Source organism: Zalophus californianus, chromosome 4 (assembly GCF_009762305.2).
Source record: "Zalophus californianus isolate mZalCal1 chromosome 4, mZalCal1.pri.v2, whole genome shotgun sequence".
NCBI classification, from domain to species: Eukaryota; Metazoa; Chordata; class Mammalia; order Carnivora; family Otariidae; genus Zalophus; species Zalophus californianus.
The window spans coordinates 91,113,338-91,130,209 of record NC_045598.1 but is presented as its reverse complement, the minus strand read 5'-3'; the positions used below and the strand labels follow the sequence as shown (position 1 = coordinate 91,130,209).

Genomic DNA, 16,872 nt, shown 5'->3' with positions numbered 1-16,872 from the left:
ACTTTTGAATTCTGACAGATTAGGTAAGTACACACTGGAATTCGAGAGATTTTGAAATGAAGTAGGGAAACTTAATTAAGCATTGTGTGACAGGCATTGTGGTATGTGACTAGGATATTATCCCTACATTGAATATTTACATTTTCTTTTTTAAAAATATTTTATTTATTTATTTGAGAGAGAGAATGAGATAGAGAGAACATGAGAGGGGGGAGGGTCAGAGGGAGAAGCAGATTCCCTGCTCAGCAGGGAGCCCGATGCGGGACTCGATCCTGGGACTCCAGGATCATGACCTGAGCTGAAAGCAGTCGCTTAACTAACTGAGCCACCCAGGCACCCGAATATTTACATTTTCCATGGAAGAGATTAATCTAAATAGCTTGAGAATTTAAAATTAATAACTTTAATTTAATAGGAATTGATTTTTGTAGATTTTAAATCTGTATGTGAATGTATTATTAAAAATCATTTGGTCTAGTACAAGTGCTGAGAAAATTGTCAGTATTCATTAACAGGAGGTGAGATACAAAAAAATACTTTGGGTTTTTCGTCTTTGTAAAAAATTATCCTTTTAATTTATCAAGTATGTATACTTTATTGTGTAATTCATTTTTACATTTTTATCAGATAATTGACATAGGGGAGAGTATATCTATCCCAGATGAATTTACTGAAGAAGAAAAGCATTCTGGAGATTGGTGGAGGCGTTTGGTGGCAGGAGGTATAGCTGGGGCAGTTGCAAGGACATGCACAGCATCTTTTGACCACTTGAAAGTCATGATGCAGGTAGTTTGCACACTTGACTCCTTAAAGTCACTTGAAAAACCCTTGACAATTTTCAAAAAGAAGTGTTTTGGCACCTTTCATACTATTTCTCATTATAATTTCACATTTTTCTGAAAATGCAAATTTTCTTATTTTCAATATTAAGATTTTTAAATTTTCTTAAAGATGCTTGTGTGCTATTTAAATTAATTTTTATTTGAAATAATAATAATAGGACACTCTATTAGAAGTTTTTTCAGAAATAGAACTAAAAATATCAAAGAAGTGGTAAGACACCATTAGTCTTATTTATTGATTATCTCTAGACCCTGGCACCTACGTAATAGCATGGTTCTATTGTACTATTTAAGTATTAAGCCATATTTCTAAGAATTGGCAAATAAGTTACTTAGAGGGTGCTATTGATTGATACCTCACTAGAAGTATTGGTGTCTAATTATCTTTATTCTTCTAAGTGATGGATTGTTAATAGTAGTTTCAATAGTGCATAGTTTAATCTGTTAACTGTCGTAATTAAAATTTAATATTTGCTGAATACTTTCTTCACAAAGATACAAAAATTAATAATTCACAATCTAGTGAGTTTAGATTTATAATTAAACTTATATACGGAGGTGTTTTATTCTCTTTTTTTTTTTTGGTAACATTGGTGACATTTGGTAATGGATTTTTTAAATTTTTTTAAAAATATTTTTATTTATTTATTTAACAGAGAGAGAGAGCACAAGTAGGCAGAGCGGCAAACAGAGGGAGAGGGAGAAGCAGGCTTTCTGCTGAGCAGGGAGCCCCATGCGGGGCTCGATCCCAGGACCCTGGGATCATGACCTGAGCCAAGGGCAGCCGCTTAACTGACTGAGCCACCCAGGCGCCCCTTGGTAATGGATTATTAATAGTTTTTTTGGTTGTTGTCTGATCTTATTTATTTGTTACTCTTAAAAAATCTTACTTCTGACAGACTCAGATGTAGAAGTAGGAGCTCTCAGAGGTGATAGTCTCCATCTCTTGACAATCTGTTCCTGATTTTCTCCTTTGGCTTCCTTCCTTCTCTTGGCCAAAGTTTAGCATGTTCTGTGGACTCTTGCTTATTTTTCTTAGTATGCTGTTTCTTCATAGGCATTGTTTGTGTTGTAGAGCACATGGAGCAATGAGATGCTGAATGCTGGGCACTTGGGTCCTGGGTGTCGTGCCCTCCTTGTTTACAGGTTTTCTGACAATGTATCTGTGGGCATAATCTTCTGCAGAGAGATTGAAAAGTTTGCAGACCCTGCTAGCTCTTGTGGGCACCAGGTGCTGAGGCACAATAGGATCAGCCTAGGAATATCTTTCTCCTGCTTTTTTATAATTACCAAGTTGTGAACACTCAGGTCTGCATCCACAATGCAACCCTGAACAGATTTGGGCTTTCTTTCTCCAAATCTCCTGTATCTATAGAAGCAATGCCCCATACTCAGTAGCAGTTCTCACTTTATGAATAATTTATATATTGTTTTTTGGTTTTGTGATTAACAGTATAGCATGTTTTCATGTTATTTCAAATATTTTTCAAATATTTCAATTATTTGTGTATTCTTCAAAAACAGGTTTTAATGACTATTATTTCAAGTGGATGTGTCATATTAATTTTTTAAATTATTTTTTCCTATTCTTGGACATGTAGGTGGTTTTTAAAACTCTTTTAAAATTATAATTCATAATAGTTCATAATGATCGATATCATTGATTATGAGTTTTTTTCATATTTAGGATTATTTATTTAGAAAGATTTCCTAGAAGTTAAGTAATGATATGAGCATTTTTAAGGCTTTGTGTGTGTGTGTGTGTGTGTGTGTGTGTGTGTGTGTGTGTGCATGTGTGTATACTGTTAAATTCTTTTCCAGACTTTTTCTTCCCACAGGAGATGAAAATGCCCATTTCACCTTGCTCTCCCATTATTATCCTGTTACATTATAGACAGGAGGGTATTTTACTAATGTTCTAATTTTTACTTTCTTAAAAAGGACATATTCTTATTATAAAATAATACATTAGAAAAATGGGATGATGCAGAAAAGTAGAATGGAAGACATTAAAATGACCTGTAATCCTTGTGTATTAGTTTGCCAAGGATGTTATAACAAAATATCACAAACTGACTGGCCTACACAACAGAAGTTTATTGTCTCACAGTTTTGAAGTCTAGAAGTCTGACATCAAGGTGTCTGTGTGGTTCGTTCCTTCTGAGAGCAGTGAGGAAAGGATCTGTTCCAGGTCTCTCTCCTTGGCTTGTAGATGGCTGTCTTTTCTCTGTGTCTCTTCATGTTGTCTTCCGTCTGTACATGTCTCTGTGTCCAAATTTCCCCTTTTTATAAGGACACTAATTATATTAGTTTTTAGGGACACTTTAAGACCTTACTTTAACTTGATTATCTCTATAAAGACCCTATCTTCAAATAAGGTCACATTCTGAGGCATTAAGACTTCAACATATAAATTTTGGGGAGACCAATTTCAACCCATAACCCAGAAGTATCCGCTACTGAAAGTTTGATATATTTTCACGCATTCCTTTTTCAGTGCATATTTCAGTGTACTCTGTAATAATCTAGCAGCAACAACACATTTTTTGTATGCAAAAATTCTCTGATAAGTCATTCCTGTTTTCTTTAAGTTGCTCTCTTTGATGTATGAGATTAACGTATGTATTTGGGGACAACAAAAAATTAATACATCAATTTTATATGTCTCTAAAGGACAGTGAAAATGGTGTTGAAGTTCATAGATTTCTACATTTATGTATCATTATTTTATTAGCAATAATAACATCAATGCTATATTATGAGCAAAAAATTTAAAAATAAATTTCCTGTACATTTCTAGGTTCATAGTTTAAAGTCAAGGAGAATGAGATTGATTGGTGGATTTGAGCAGATGTTAAAAGAAGGAGGAATTCATTCTCTTCGGTGGGGAAATGGTGTAAATGTTTTTAAAATTGCACCTGAGACAGCTCTCAAGATTGGGGCCTATGGAATTTTATGATAAAGCTCAGATTTTAAATTTTATTTAAAAAATTTGGACTTTAATGAGAGAGAAAACTGGAATGTGTACAACAATAGATACCATTGTAAATACAGGCATACCGGGAAGATATTGTGGGTTTGGTTCATTGCACTTTATCAGCACGATAAAGTGAGTCAAATGAATTTTTGGTTTCCCAGTGCATATAAAAGTTATGTTTACGCTATACTGTAGTCTATTCAGTGTGTGATAGCGTTATGTCTAAAAAAACTATATATATACTCTAATTAAAAATGCTTTATTGCTAAAAATGCTAAGCATCATCTGAGCTTTCAGTGAGTTGTAATCTTTTTGCTGGTGCAGGGTCTTGCCTGGATGTTGAGGATTGCTGACTGAGCAGGGTGGCAGTTGCTGAGAGCTGGAGTGGCTCTGGCAATTTCTTGAAATAAGACAACAATGAAATTTGCCTCATTGGTTAACTCTTCCTTTCACAAACAATTTCTCCATAGCATGTGATGCTGTTTGTTAGCACTTTACCCACAGCAGAACTTCTTTCAAAATTGGAGTCAGTCCTCTCAAATGCTGCCACTGCTTTATCAACTAAGTGTATGTAATAGTCTAAATCCTTTGTTGTCATTTCAACAGTCTTCACAGCATCTTCACCAAAATTAGATTCCATCTCAAGAAACCGCTTGTTTTTGCTCATCTATCAGAAGAAACTCTTTATCCATTGAAGTTTTATCATGAGATTGCAGCAACGCTGTCCCATCTTCAGGCTCCACTTCTAATTCTAGTTCTCTTACTGTTTCCATGACACCTGCAGCAACTGTCTCCACTGAAGTCTGGAACCCCTTCTTCCCAACTCTTGTTAATGTTGATATTTTGACCTCTTCCCATGAATCATGAATGTTCTTAATGACATCTAGAATGGTGAATCCTTTCCTAAAGGTTTTCAATTTACTTTGTGCAGATTCCTCAGAGGTATCTATGGTAGCTGTAGTTCCATGGCAACGACCCCTGCTGTCAACCCTAAGAACAGTCATCTTTGGGTCCTTCAACAAGGACTCCCTTCTTATCTTAGAAACATAGTCTACTAGAAGGTTCTCCTCATGATAAACTCCATTGTAGTGTTTCCACCTTCCTGAGTCTGCTTATCCCTTCCTCAACAATCTGTCAAGACTTCGGCATTACCACCTTGCTTGCTATCAGCCAGAGTTGTGTCCAAGCTTTAAAGAGCAATTCCTGCAGCATATTAGGATAGGTTTTGGGAGTCCTGTATCATGGGAAAGTGCTCCACATCAATAAAGTCTTCCCTATCCAGCATTATATTCCATCCCTCAGATCGCCACCATTAGTACTCTTGTACCCACTCTCACACTGTTCCCCCGATTCCTTCCTGTCCATAATAGCCAGGTCCTTGGTCTATCTGAGGACTGACCCTATATAAATTATTGGCTGGGAGGCAGTCAGAGGAGGTGATGGGTAGGCAGGTTGTGAGGAGAGCAAACATCCTCTTGGTAGGCATCTGCCTCTTTGAGGCCTTTATGTGCATGGCCTCGGTGCAAAGAGAAGCTGCTCTGCTCTAGCAGTGGGAAGGGGACAACTTTTTGCCAAATTGGAGGGTGCTTGTGAATTTAAGGGCTCAGATTTCTCAGGCATATACACCCAAATGTTCCCATCCCATGTGTCAGGATCCTACTCCTTCCCAGTGAGGGGCCTCACTTTAGCATAGGAGACCTTTTGAGGCTCTATGTTGTTTCCTTAGTGACTCTGTTACCTTTACATTTCTATCGTGGGCCTGATTTTTAACAGTCTATGAGGATCTCTAAATGCTGCTATGAAGGCATCATAGTGTTCTTAATATGCTTTAAGGTGATAGTTAGATGACTTAACCTTGACATTGTCTTCCTTCCAAGTTTCTAAGATAGTGAATTAGAATCAGCCAACTCCACAATCCTTATAATTGTCCCCATGCTGTTTAAGTATTAGGGCAACTGCATAATGTAATGCTTTCCTGTCTACCAGTACTTTATCCCAAGCCACTATGCCTATGAATCTTAGTAATTGTAATTCCATAACATACCATAGATTTTCATCATCCCATTTACCAACAAAGATCCCGTTGTTGTCAAGTGACTGGTGAGTGATCCAGTTCTAACAACATCAGCAGGCCTACTTTCTAGGACCACTTTTCAAAGAACCAGCTTTTGATTTTGTTGATTTTCTCTATTGATTTCCTATTTTTAATTTCATTGATTTCTGTTCTAATTCTTGTTATATCTTTTCTTCTGCTACTTTGGATTTAATTTGCTCTTCTTTTTCTAGTTTTCTGAGGTAGAAACAGATTACTATTTTTAGATCTTTCTTCTTTTTAAATATATGTATTCAGTGCTATATATTTCCTTCTAAGTACTACTTCCCACTCCTTTTGATAAATTGTGTCTTCATTTTCATTTAGCTCAAAATATTTTTAAATTTCTCTTGAGATTTCTTCTTTGACATTTAGAAGTGTGTTTTTAAATCTCCACATATTTTGGTATTTTAAAAGATTATCTTTCTGTTATTGATTTCTAATTTTATTCCATTGTGGTCTCAGAGCACCCATTGTATGCTTTCCATTCCTTTAACTTTGTTAAGATGTGTTATGGCCCAGAATGTGGTTTTTCTTGGGGAATGTTCCATGTGAGCTTGAGAAGAATGTGTACTCTGCTATTGTTGGATGAAATAGTCTGTGGATGTCAGTTATATACAGTTGATTGATGGTGGTGTTGAGTTCAGCTATGTCATTACTGATTTTTTTTTTTTTTTTTTTTGCTGTATCTGTCCATTTCTAATAGAGGATGCTGAAATCTCCAGCTATGATAGTGGATTCATCCATTTCTTTTTAAGATTTTATTTATATATTTGAGAGAGAGAGAGTGAAAGAAAGAGAGCACAAGTGGGGTGAGGGGCAGAGGGAGAAGCAGATTCTCTGCTGAGAGGGGAGCCCAATTGCGGGTCTTGATCCTGGGACTTCTGGTTCATGAGCTGAGCCGAAGGCAGACACTTAATGGACTGAGCCACCCAGGTGCCCCTGGATTCATCTATTTCTCTTTGTACTTCTATCAGTTTTGGCCTCATGTAGTTTGATGCTCTGTTGTAAGGCACGTATGTGCTAAGGATTGTTATATCTTCTTAGATAATTAACCCCTTTATCAGTATGTAATGCCTTCTTTATCCCTGGTAACTTTCCTTGGTCTGAAGTCTGCTCTGTCTGAATTTAATATAGCTACTCACACTTTCTTTTGATTGGTGTTAATGTGATATATTTTTCTCTAGTCATTTACATTTAATCTATACATGTCTTAGTTTCTAAAGTGGGTTTCTTATAAATAACGTATAGTTGAGTGTTGTTTTTTGAGCCACTGTGACAACCTCTGGCTTTTAATTGGTGCATAGAACCACTTTTGAAGTAATACCAATAGTTTTGCTTTGGATTCCCCCCAAAGTTTATTTGTGAAGAAGCAGGAGTGAGGAAGCAGGGACAGTGAGACACAGAAGAAAGAAAAGCCAATACAGGGGTACATAAGTGGGGTTTCAGCTATATGCAGTAGGGGCGTGATTCTGAGGGAACTTCTAGGAAGTGTACACAATAGTTCCCAGAATTATCTGTCTGAAGGAAGAGAGCTGAGCTACTTATCTACCAGTTTCTGTCCCATATTGTATGAAGATTGCTCTTAGGACTTTAACTTCCCCAGACTTCTGGGGTGGACAGGCTCCCACAGCTTCAGAGAAGGCCCTGAGGCAGAAAAGCAGAGAGATGAGAGGCTTTTGCTTTTGATGGGTTTCTGTCAGTGAAGTGAGTCTGTGAGTCTGCACAGAACTGCCCAGATGTGATGTGGGGCTCTGGAAGGGTCTGCCATGGCCAGAGAAAGCCTGCTTAGATTTAGAGCCTGAGAGTTGCTTTAGAGATCAATGGAACATAGTGTTTTGTAGGCTTTGCTTTTGAGTTTTCTAGCATACAATTCTTTCCAAAACTTCTTACACTTCTTCTCTGTTTCCAGTCAATACCATGTGGAGTAACCATATCTAAAAATCTCTTCTCTGTTGTTTTATTTTCCAGTTCCTGTGCTTAGTCATTCCCCTTCTCTCTCATTTCTATAGTGGGCTACATTGATGTCAAATGAAACAATAGGCTGAAATTGGATGACAACATCTGATTTTGGCAGCTAGGCAAGCTCTTTAGGACATCTAATTTCCTTCTTTTGGGGTACAGAACAGGTGGCTTTTCCTACTTGGAAGCCCGCCATTCTTGACTACCAAACCAGGCTAAGAAAACTCCCTTAGCAGAGCTCCATTTCCATCCATTTCTGCTTGCAAATTGGCTTCGGAGAAGGCCCTAAGGCTGAAAAGCTGAGAGATGCATTAGGTCATGTGTTAATAGATCTTGCTAAAAGCAGCAAGGAGTGGGCAACACTGACCAACATTTTGAGATTTTACAATCAGTTTTCCTAGAACTTCAGGCTCAGAAAGCACATGATCTACCTTCCAAATTATCACAGCAGGCAGTTTTATCAAGCATTTTCACAAAACATTGAAAAGATCATCATCTTCTCAGACTGCAATATCTGTGTCCTAACAATAAAGCCAGTGTCACATATTTTAGGTTTTAGTTTGTAGTACTCTACATCTAGTAACGACTTCCTGTTCTTGTTGGGGTTCACCCTAAGCTGTTAAACAGATTCCAAAATACAGTAGCTTAAATGAGATAGAGGCCAGTGGTCTAGGGCTAGTGGTACAGCTACATGGCTTCAGAGGTTGCTTCCATCATTGCCATTCCTCAGATGGAGGAAAGAGGAGTCCGAGACAGGCCTCTTTAAGGAGATGTCAGAATTTGCATACTCAACTTCCCTTCATATCTCATTGGCCAAAATTAGTCACTTAGCCACACAACCTAGCTGCGAGAAAGAAGAGGGAAATGTGGTTTGCAGCTGTGTCAGCTCTGATACTAAAAGGAAGAAGATAGTGGGTACATGAACATATAGCAGTCTCTCATATTAACTGAATCAATCACACTTTTTGATGGGGAATTACTGATTTGAGAACTAGAGTTAGTTTATAGAGAATAGCTGAATTATATTGGTGATAGGCCTCTAGAAAAGGCAAACAGGAAAACATCTTGCCTAGGAGGTAACAAGATAATCAGTTTGCTAAGGCTGTCTTGGATCCTAAGTGAGTTTCCAATTTCAATCTCCATGAAACTTGACTTACTTTAGTTCCTGTGAAGCCTGACCTTTATGCTGATATTTGTTTCCTTATTTCTACATGTGTTATTACAATAACCTCCCTGCTACTTAAGCTAACCAGAGTAACCCCTTGTTCCTTATAAGGGAAAGAGCCTCTCACATTTTTACTATTCTTGATTATCTTGTAAACAAATATATTAAGTTCTTGATTATCCTGTAACCAAATAATTTTAAATACTGTGCTTATGTAAGGCAGGGCGTGAAAAAGAGATAGCAGACACAATCCCTGCCTTCTTTTTGTCATTTGCATGCTTTTTATGAAATAGTACATTCATGAGTATGCTTAAGTGATTTAATGTTGCTAACTCATTCTGGGGAGGGCGGGGGAGAAAAAGGAAAGAGGAGGCTGAATAGAGAAGTCTTACTATCTTAGACAACTAATTGCATAAAAATTAAAATCAAGTATTCCTCTAGATGTTAATGTCAGGTATCTGGAATACTTTTTCAAATAATGTTATACTACTAATTAATGTTATAAACTGAGAAAAAAATAATATTTTTCTAAAAATATTCTATTTCAGTAATATTATACATTTCAATACTTTTATTTGTACAGTGTAAGAAATGGCTTAGTTTTGATGGTGCTAATGTAGGAATTATTGAGAGATTTATATCTGGCTCATTTGCTGGTGCAACTGCCCAGACCTGTATTTATCCCATGGAGGTATGTATTATTATAAAATTTTAAGTAAAGTAATGCTTTCAATACAAAGTATAACTTTGTAAAAATACTTATTTATTTGAGAGAGAGTGAGAGAGTGTGTGTGTGCAAGCCAGGGTGAGGGGTAGCAGGGGGAAGGGCAGAGGGAGAGGGAGAAGGAGAGAAGCAGATTCCCTGCTGATCTGGACTTCACTCTGGGCTCAATCTCACAACTCTGAAATCATGACCTGAGCCAAAATCAAGAGCTGGATGCCCAACTTACTGAGCCACCCAGGTGCCCCACAAATTATAACTTTTAAAGTAAATGAAAGGAGATCAGGATTTTGTACAATAAACAGCTTTATAGCTACAGGATTTAAATCTTATACCAAGAGTTATTTGCCCTAGTAAATGTTTTCTTTTGTTTGTTTGTTTGTTTAGGATCAAAGTAGTATTGTAGATGTATCAAGAAGATAAAAAAAATCATTGCTTGCTTGCTTAATTGATAGAATCACTTAATCATTAATCAAATCAAATCTGTATTGTACAACCACTAAGTTTAAGGTATTTTTTAGATGCAGAGGCAAATCAGATGGGCATTTTGGTCATGAAACTTATAGTTCAGATGGGGAGATAAAACATGTACATCAATAATGATGATCTAAAATAGAAAATATGAATTCTAGAAGAGAGGTCAATATGAAGTGCTATGGAAATTCAGAGGGGAGAAATTATTGCCAGTTAGGGGTTTCATGAAAGACATGAATAGAATATGTGAGTTTGGCTTAGATTTTGGACATTTAGAGATAATGAAGAAAGGCATTTTAGGTGGAAATAATGACTTAAGCAAAGGAATGGAGGCAAAAGAGCAGATATTTAGGTTTGGACTGGATAATACCATGGATAATGAGTTGGGGCCAGATCAGAAAGGCTCTTGAATGCAGTGTAAGAAATATAATTTCAATTTCTTAAAAAAATAAGAAGCCATTAAACACTTTGGAACCTGAAATATAATCTTTACCAAGATTAGGAGAATTGCACAGGAATGTTGATCACAGACAGACTACTGAAGTCTACTATTGCCTTCATAGCTCCTGTTATGTTACTATTTTAAGAGCATGTTTCATCATATTAAATGATTATAGTTATTCTGCCTCACTGTTACAATAGTTCCCACAGTATGTATTTTAGTATATACTGAATGTTATTTTTCATATTGCTTGTTCACTTTAACATGACCATATGTATATATATATATATTTTTTTTTAACTTGGAATTTGGCTGTAGTTGCTTTATTTTGAAGCAATAATGTTATTTCAAATGAGTTTGTTTTAGAATATGTTGCCTTATAGCACATTAAATGAGTTTGAGCAGATGTTATCAGTCAAAACCACAGTGATTAATTACATTTTCTTGTTTAAATAATTTGTAAAAACTGTACTGTGTTAGCTGTTCATAGTTAAAAGCCAATTAGAGAGAAGCTAAAATTATATTTAAGATTGCTTTCTTTTTTGATTTCTATGATAATTAGTAAGCATTGTATATAATGGAGTTTAGTGTATTCCTAGATGAGTTGAGTGAATCTGATCAATATATTTTAATAATATTCTTCACATTTAGGTTCTAAAGACCAGACTGGCTCTAGGTAAAACTGGAGAGTATTCAGGGTTCATTGATTGTGGCCAGAAGCTTCTGAAACAAGAAGGTGTTAGAACCTTTTTCAAAGGTTATATTCCTAACTTGCTAGGTATTCTACCTTATGCAGGCATAGATTTTGCTGTTTATGAGGTGAGTTTATTCTCATAATATGACATTATGTGTTAGATTTGAAAATTTGGTATAATAATAGTCTTCATTCTAAAAATCTAGTTGTAAATGATTTTACATGAAGTAGTTTCTGACCAAGAAGTTTGGTTGAGTTGAATGGTTTTATTTGGCTTTTCATTTTATATGTTAGTTGTCTAGTATTCTAATAATAACTTTTTGTTTGGTGTTTTTTGTGAATTAGGTTTTACTGATAATATTTATAAACTTATATGCTGATATAGTGGTTCTCAACTTTGGATGGATATCAGAATCACCTGTATGTAGATCTTTAAAAAATAAGACTCTTGGGCTACCTCTCCCTCTTCCCCCCGCCCCCCCGCATGCATGCTCACTCTTTCTCTCTCTCTCTCAAATAATAAATAAATAAATTTAAAAAAGAGAGAGATTCTTGGGATACAACCAAGATATTCTGATTTGATTATTCTGGGAGGAGGCCTGGGATTTAGGTTTTTTACTCTCTAGAAAAATCTGATGTACAGTTAAGATTGAGAAAGCTGAGATGTTATGGCCCAGTTGTGAAAATGAGAATTGGCTGGAGGAGTCCTTGGGGGCTACTGGGGGAGAGGCAGCATGGAGATAGGGCAAATATCCTAATAGTGTAGTGCTTGTTGATCAGGCAGGATTCCAAGTTATTCCCCTTCTCGCCAATCATTTCATTTTTATGATCATACATATGTTTTAGGCAGACTATTGTAACAATATATACCATTTGGTCATAAAGAACCAGGTGAGAGTATGTGACTAGTATCACTTAAACTCATTCTCAGTGCAAGAAGGACAGCTCTCCAGCCACAGGTCCAATGGTATTTTTGGCAAGTGGTACCACAATCCTAGGAAAGATAGCCAATTTTGTTTAGCACTAAAAATGCATATATCTTTTATAGATGTTTAAAGTATTGAACAATATAGTATGTATTTCTTTTCTCCTTTTTTGCCTGCTTCTGTGGTCTTATTAAAATAAATTCATTGCTGCTGTTTATATTGGGCTCCCTCCATTCTTTTATTTCTGCAGTTCAGTATCTTTTGCTTTCTTACCAGAGTAAGAGTGACGTTACACATTTCTCTTTTTTTTGTTGCATGACTAATAAGTGCACTGAGTAAAGACATTTTGAAATATATTTTTTCAAAAGCATCAGATTATATATTTCACAGTAATTACCTCAATATATAATGGTAAAGCTGTATCCTTTGATGAATGAACAGTTCTAAAAGCACTTAGTGATCTTTTAAACCCACTATTTTAAAATAATTTCCTCTAGCCACTTTTATTCAAGGAAAAGCAAATTTGGAAAGATGACTCTCTCTTAAAAGTTCAGAAAATGTGGTTTTGTTAACCTAGAGTGGATTATGGAGTCTTCTCTACATTATTCTGTTAATCCCTTTGAGAATCTCCAGAATTTTGCTTGGGTCTTTGAATGTCATTACAAACCAAAACAACTAGGCAAAACAGAACAAACAAAACCAAACTAAACAAAAGCACACCAAGAGATGCAAAACATAGGAGAACTCAAACTGAGGTTGTCTGAATACATTTTTTTTTAAAGATTTTATTTATTTATTTGACAGAGAGAGACACAGTGAGAGAGAGAGAGCACAAGTAGGGGGAGTGTGAGAGGGAGAAGCAGTCTCCCCACTGAGCAGGAAGCTCGATGCAGGGCGATGCAGGACTTGATCCCAGGACCCTGGAACCATGACCTGAGCCAAAGGCAGATGCTTAACGACTGAGCCACCCAGGTGCCCCGTCTGAATACATTTTTTGGAGAAAACATCTGTGTGCCCTGTCCCTGATAGGACAGTAGGCAGATAACCTCCTCTGTACATGGAGTAGGACCAATCCTCCGTAAAGATTTTGGAAAGAACAGTTACTAAAACCAAGCCATTAAGCTTGACTCTTATTTATCAGCGTTGTGACTTGATAACTTAGTTTCTCTGAATTAGTTCCTCATTTATAAAATTTATAAAGTGGAGATGACAGTATGGATTTGTGAAGTTTCTGTAGGGATTAAGTGAGAGAACGTCTATGACAATGCTCAGTGTAATTCTTGAATCAAGAAGCTACTCAATATGTTTATTGAAATTGAATGAGCAGTGAACTTCAGTCTACTTAGACTTGCATAGTGTTTAAAGGATACTTACTACTATCTTCTCTGCCAGCTGTTGAAGAATTATTGGCTAGAACATCACGTGGCAGAGTCTATAGACCCTGGGATAATAATTTTGCTGGGATGTAGTACATTGTCTCACACATGTGCTCAGATAGCCACCTTCCCACTGACCCTTATCAGAACTCGCATTCAGGTTCAAGGTGAGTTTTTTTATTTTATTTTTTAAATGAAGTAATCAGTTAAAAAGTGATTAAGAATAACTTTAATGAAGTACTAATAAAAATTAAGTTAAAAACATTTTAAAATAACTAGATTGTTTTAAATAAGTAGAAATTAAGGATGTAAAAAAAAAACCAGAAAAACTGGAGAATTGATAAATCAAAAGCAGACTCTGATTTTTAAGGCATGCATCTTGAATTTATTGTTTTATTATAGAGCCTTTTGTTAATTTTAGATTTTATTCTTCTCCAAAGTTCTGTTTGGGACTTTCCACATTTCCTTCAGTTACTAATGATCTCTTTAAGGAGTTTATAATTAGGAAGTACCATGACGAGCAATAGAAAAGATTTTGCTTTCTTCAAATTAAGTCAACAGTTACTCAGTATGAACATGCAGTTTCGCCCCCTAGTTCTGCTCTCGTTGTTATATTCTGCCTCAGGAACTTAATACATTTGTGGAATTGGATTTGTATTGCAATCCCCCTAGCAAGGAGATATTAAGCAGAAGGGAGGGTATCTGTTTTGTTCTCTCAAGTGAAATGTTAGAAATAAAATACCTTTATCACTTTTTCTTTTTCTTTTTTTTTTAAAGATTTTATTTATTTATTTGACAGAGAGACACAGCGAGAGAGGGAACACAAGCAGGGGGAGTGGGAGAGGGAGGGAGAAGCAGGCTTCCCGCAGAGCCGGGAGCCCAACGCGGAGCTCAATCCCAGGACGCCGGGATCATGACCTGAGCCGAAGGCAGACACTTAACCGACTGAGCCACTCAGGCGCCCCCCTTTATCACTTTTCAAGAAGAGGAAAAAAAACCTTACATAATTCTATTATTATCTTCCTCAGTAAATTATTTAAGGAGTCATGTGGTGATATTCTTTTACATTTTCTCCTCTTTTTAGTAAGATTTTCAGATTTAATTTATATTGCAATCCAGGTGGGGCATCTCTGTATCTATCCCATCACCCATTAATTGCCCTATCAAAGTATTTGTGTCATACCCAATTCCAAATACTCCTTTGAGGTCCCTTATGAAAGACTTTCAAGTATTGTCCAGTAGAATTTACAATGATGGAAATATTTTATATCTGTGTTGTCTGGTATGGTAGCCAATAGTGACACATGGCTATCAGACACTTGAAATGTGGCTAATTCAACTAAGAAACTGAATTTTTAGTTTTACTTAATTTTACTTATTTTAAATTTAAATAGATACAAGTGTCTAGTGGCTACTATATTGGACAGCACAAGACCATTCTATAAGTAGGGAGAGAGGAATATTCTAAAGTAATTTTAGCCTCTGTAATTCTCATTAATCATTGGACTGTCTTAATGTACAAAGATTAAATATTGAATTACACTGATTTTTTTTCAATTTATAGCACTGGAAGAAAAAGGAACAACAACTTCTATGTTTCATCTCATTCAAGAGATATTTAACAACGAAGGAAAAAGGGGATTTTTCAGGGGTCTTACCCCAAACATCATAAAGGTGCTTCCCGCAGTAGGCATCAGCCGTGTAGTTTATGAAATAGTGGGATAACATTTGGGATTAATTTAAAAGTGAAATATCAAATTGTTATCATTACCAAAGTCACTTAATTGTAAGATAATACCTGGCTTGTAAAGAGAAATTTGTCTTTTCCTAAAAGGAAAGACATATCAAATAATTGTTAAAACATTTTTTCTTTATCTATTACAAAATTTATAAGTTAAATAATCATTTTGGTAAAGTTCTTTAATAATTTAAAATCCTTAATATCCACAGAATTCCATTTACATTTCCCACTACTCTCCCTTGAATCTTAACTTGAAACTTCTTTTTATTGGGTTTGGATATACCATGGTAACATTATAAAACATTTGGCCAGTTGTAGCTGCTTGTGTTAACCTTTTTCTATTTAAATAATTTTTTGAAAAGCTGAGCTTGAAAATGTTTTATACACTAAAACAAAAATCACTGCATTTAAAATCACTGTTACAGCAAATGATCACAGTTTCTCTTTTTTAAGCAAAATGGAACGTTGGTTTCCTAATTTCTTCATAGTTCCTTCTATCAGATTCTGGATGGAATAATGATAGCATGATAACCTATTTCTTCTCTGGCTACTTTATTTGTAAACATAAACATTGTTGGTTCATTTTTATTCTTGATATTTTTGGCTGTGATAAGGAAGTTATCACATTTGTTCTTAGAACAAATCAGCACTGGACAAATTTTCTTTTTATCTTCTGATTGAAAACATTTGAGAGGAAGAATTTTAAAGATTAAATCCATTATTTCATACTTGTCAAAGCAATTCTTTTTTTATGTTCAGTTAGCCACTGTATAGTACATAATTAGTTTTTGATGTAGTGTTCAGTGATTCATTAGTTAAGTGTAACACCCAGTGCTCATCACAGCACGTGCCCTCCTCAGTACCTATCACCCTGTCATCCCCTCCCCACCCTCCTCCCCTCTGAAACCCCCAGATTGTTTCTCCAGTGTCCATAGTCTGTCATGGTTCATCTCCCTCTCTGATTTCTTCCCCTTTGGATTTCCCTCCCTTCCCCTATGGTCCTCTGTGCTACTGCTTATGTTCCACATATGAGTGAAACCAGATGATAATTGTCTTTCTCTGCTTGACTTACTTAACTTAACATAATCCCCTTCAGTTCTATCCATGTCAATGCAAATGGTGGGTATTTTGTTTCTGATGGCTGAATAATACTCCATTGTGTATATGTACCACATCTTCTTTATCCATTCATCTGTTGAAGGGCATCTCGGTTCCTTCCACAGTTTGGCTAATGTGGACATTGCTGCTATGAACATTGGGGTTCACGTGTCCCTTCTTTTCACTAGGTTTGTATCTTTGGAGTAAATACCTAGTAGTGCAATTGCTGGGTTGTAGGTTGTAGCTCTATTCTTAACATCTTGAGGAACGTCCACACTGTTTTCCAGAGTGGCTGTACCAGCTTGCATTCCCACCAACAGTGTAAGAGGGTACCCTTTCTCCACATCCTCGCCAACACTTGT

General features: G+C 36.1%; 1 protein-coding gene across 1 annotated transcript in view; it reads left to right on the top strand.

Annotated features, from left to right (window-relative positions):
• The window catches only part of LOC113934444 (calcium-binding mitochondrial carrier protein SCaMC-1-like), a 55,512-nt gene extending 39,945 nt beyond the window's left edge, over positions 1–15,567 (top strand). Inside the window, exons 6-11 of the mRNA XM_035727057.1 lie at positions 628–786; positions 3,643–3,788; positions 9,615–9,729; positions 11,327–11,494; positions 13,688–13,838; positions 15,236–15,567. Of these exons, the coding sequence (XP_035582950.1) occupies positions 628–786; positions 3,643–3,788; positions 9,615–9,729; positions 11,327–11,494; positions 13,688–13,838; positions 15,236–15,396 (900 nt within the window). The 3' untranslated portion in view covers positions 15,397–15,567. The remainder of the gene's footprint in view (positions 1–627; positions 787–3,642; positions 3,789–9,614; positions 9,730–11,326; positions 11,495–13,687; positions 13,839–15,235) is intronic.
• The last annotated feature ends 1,305 nt before the right edge of the window (positions 15,568–16,872 follow it).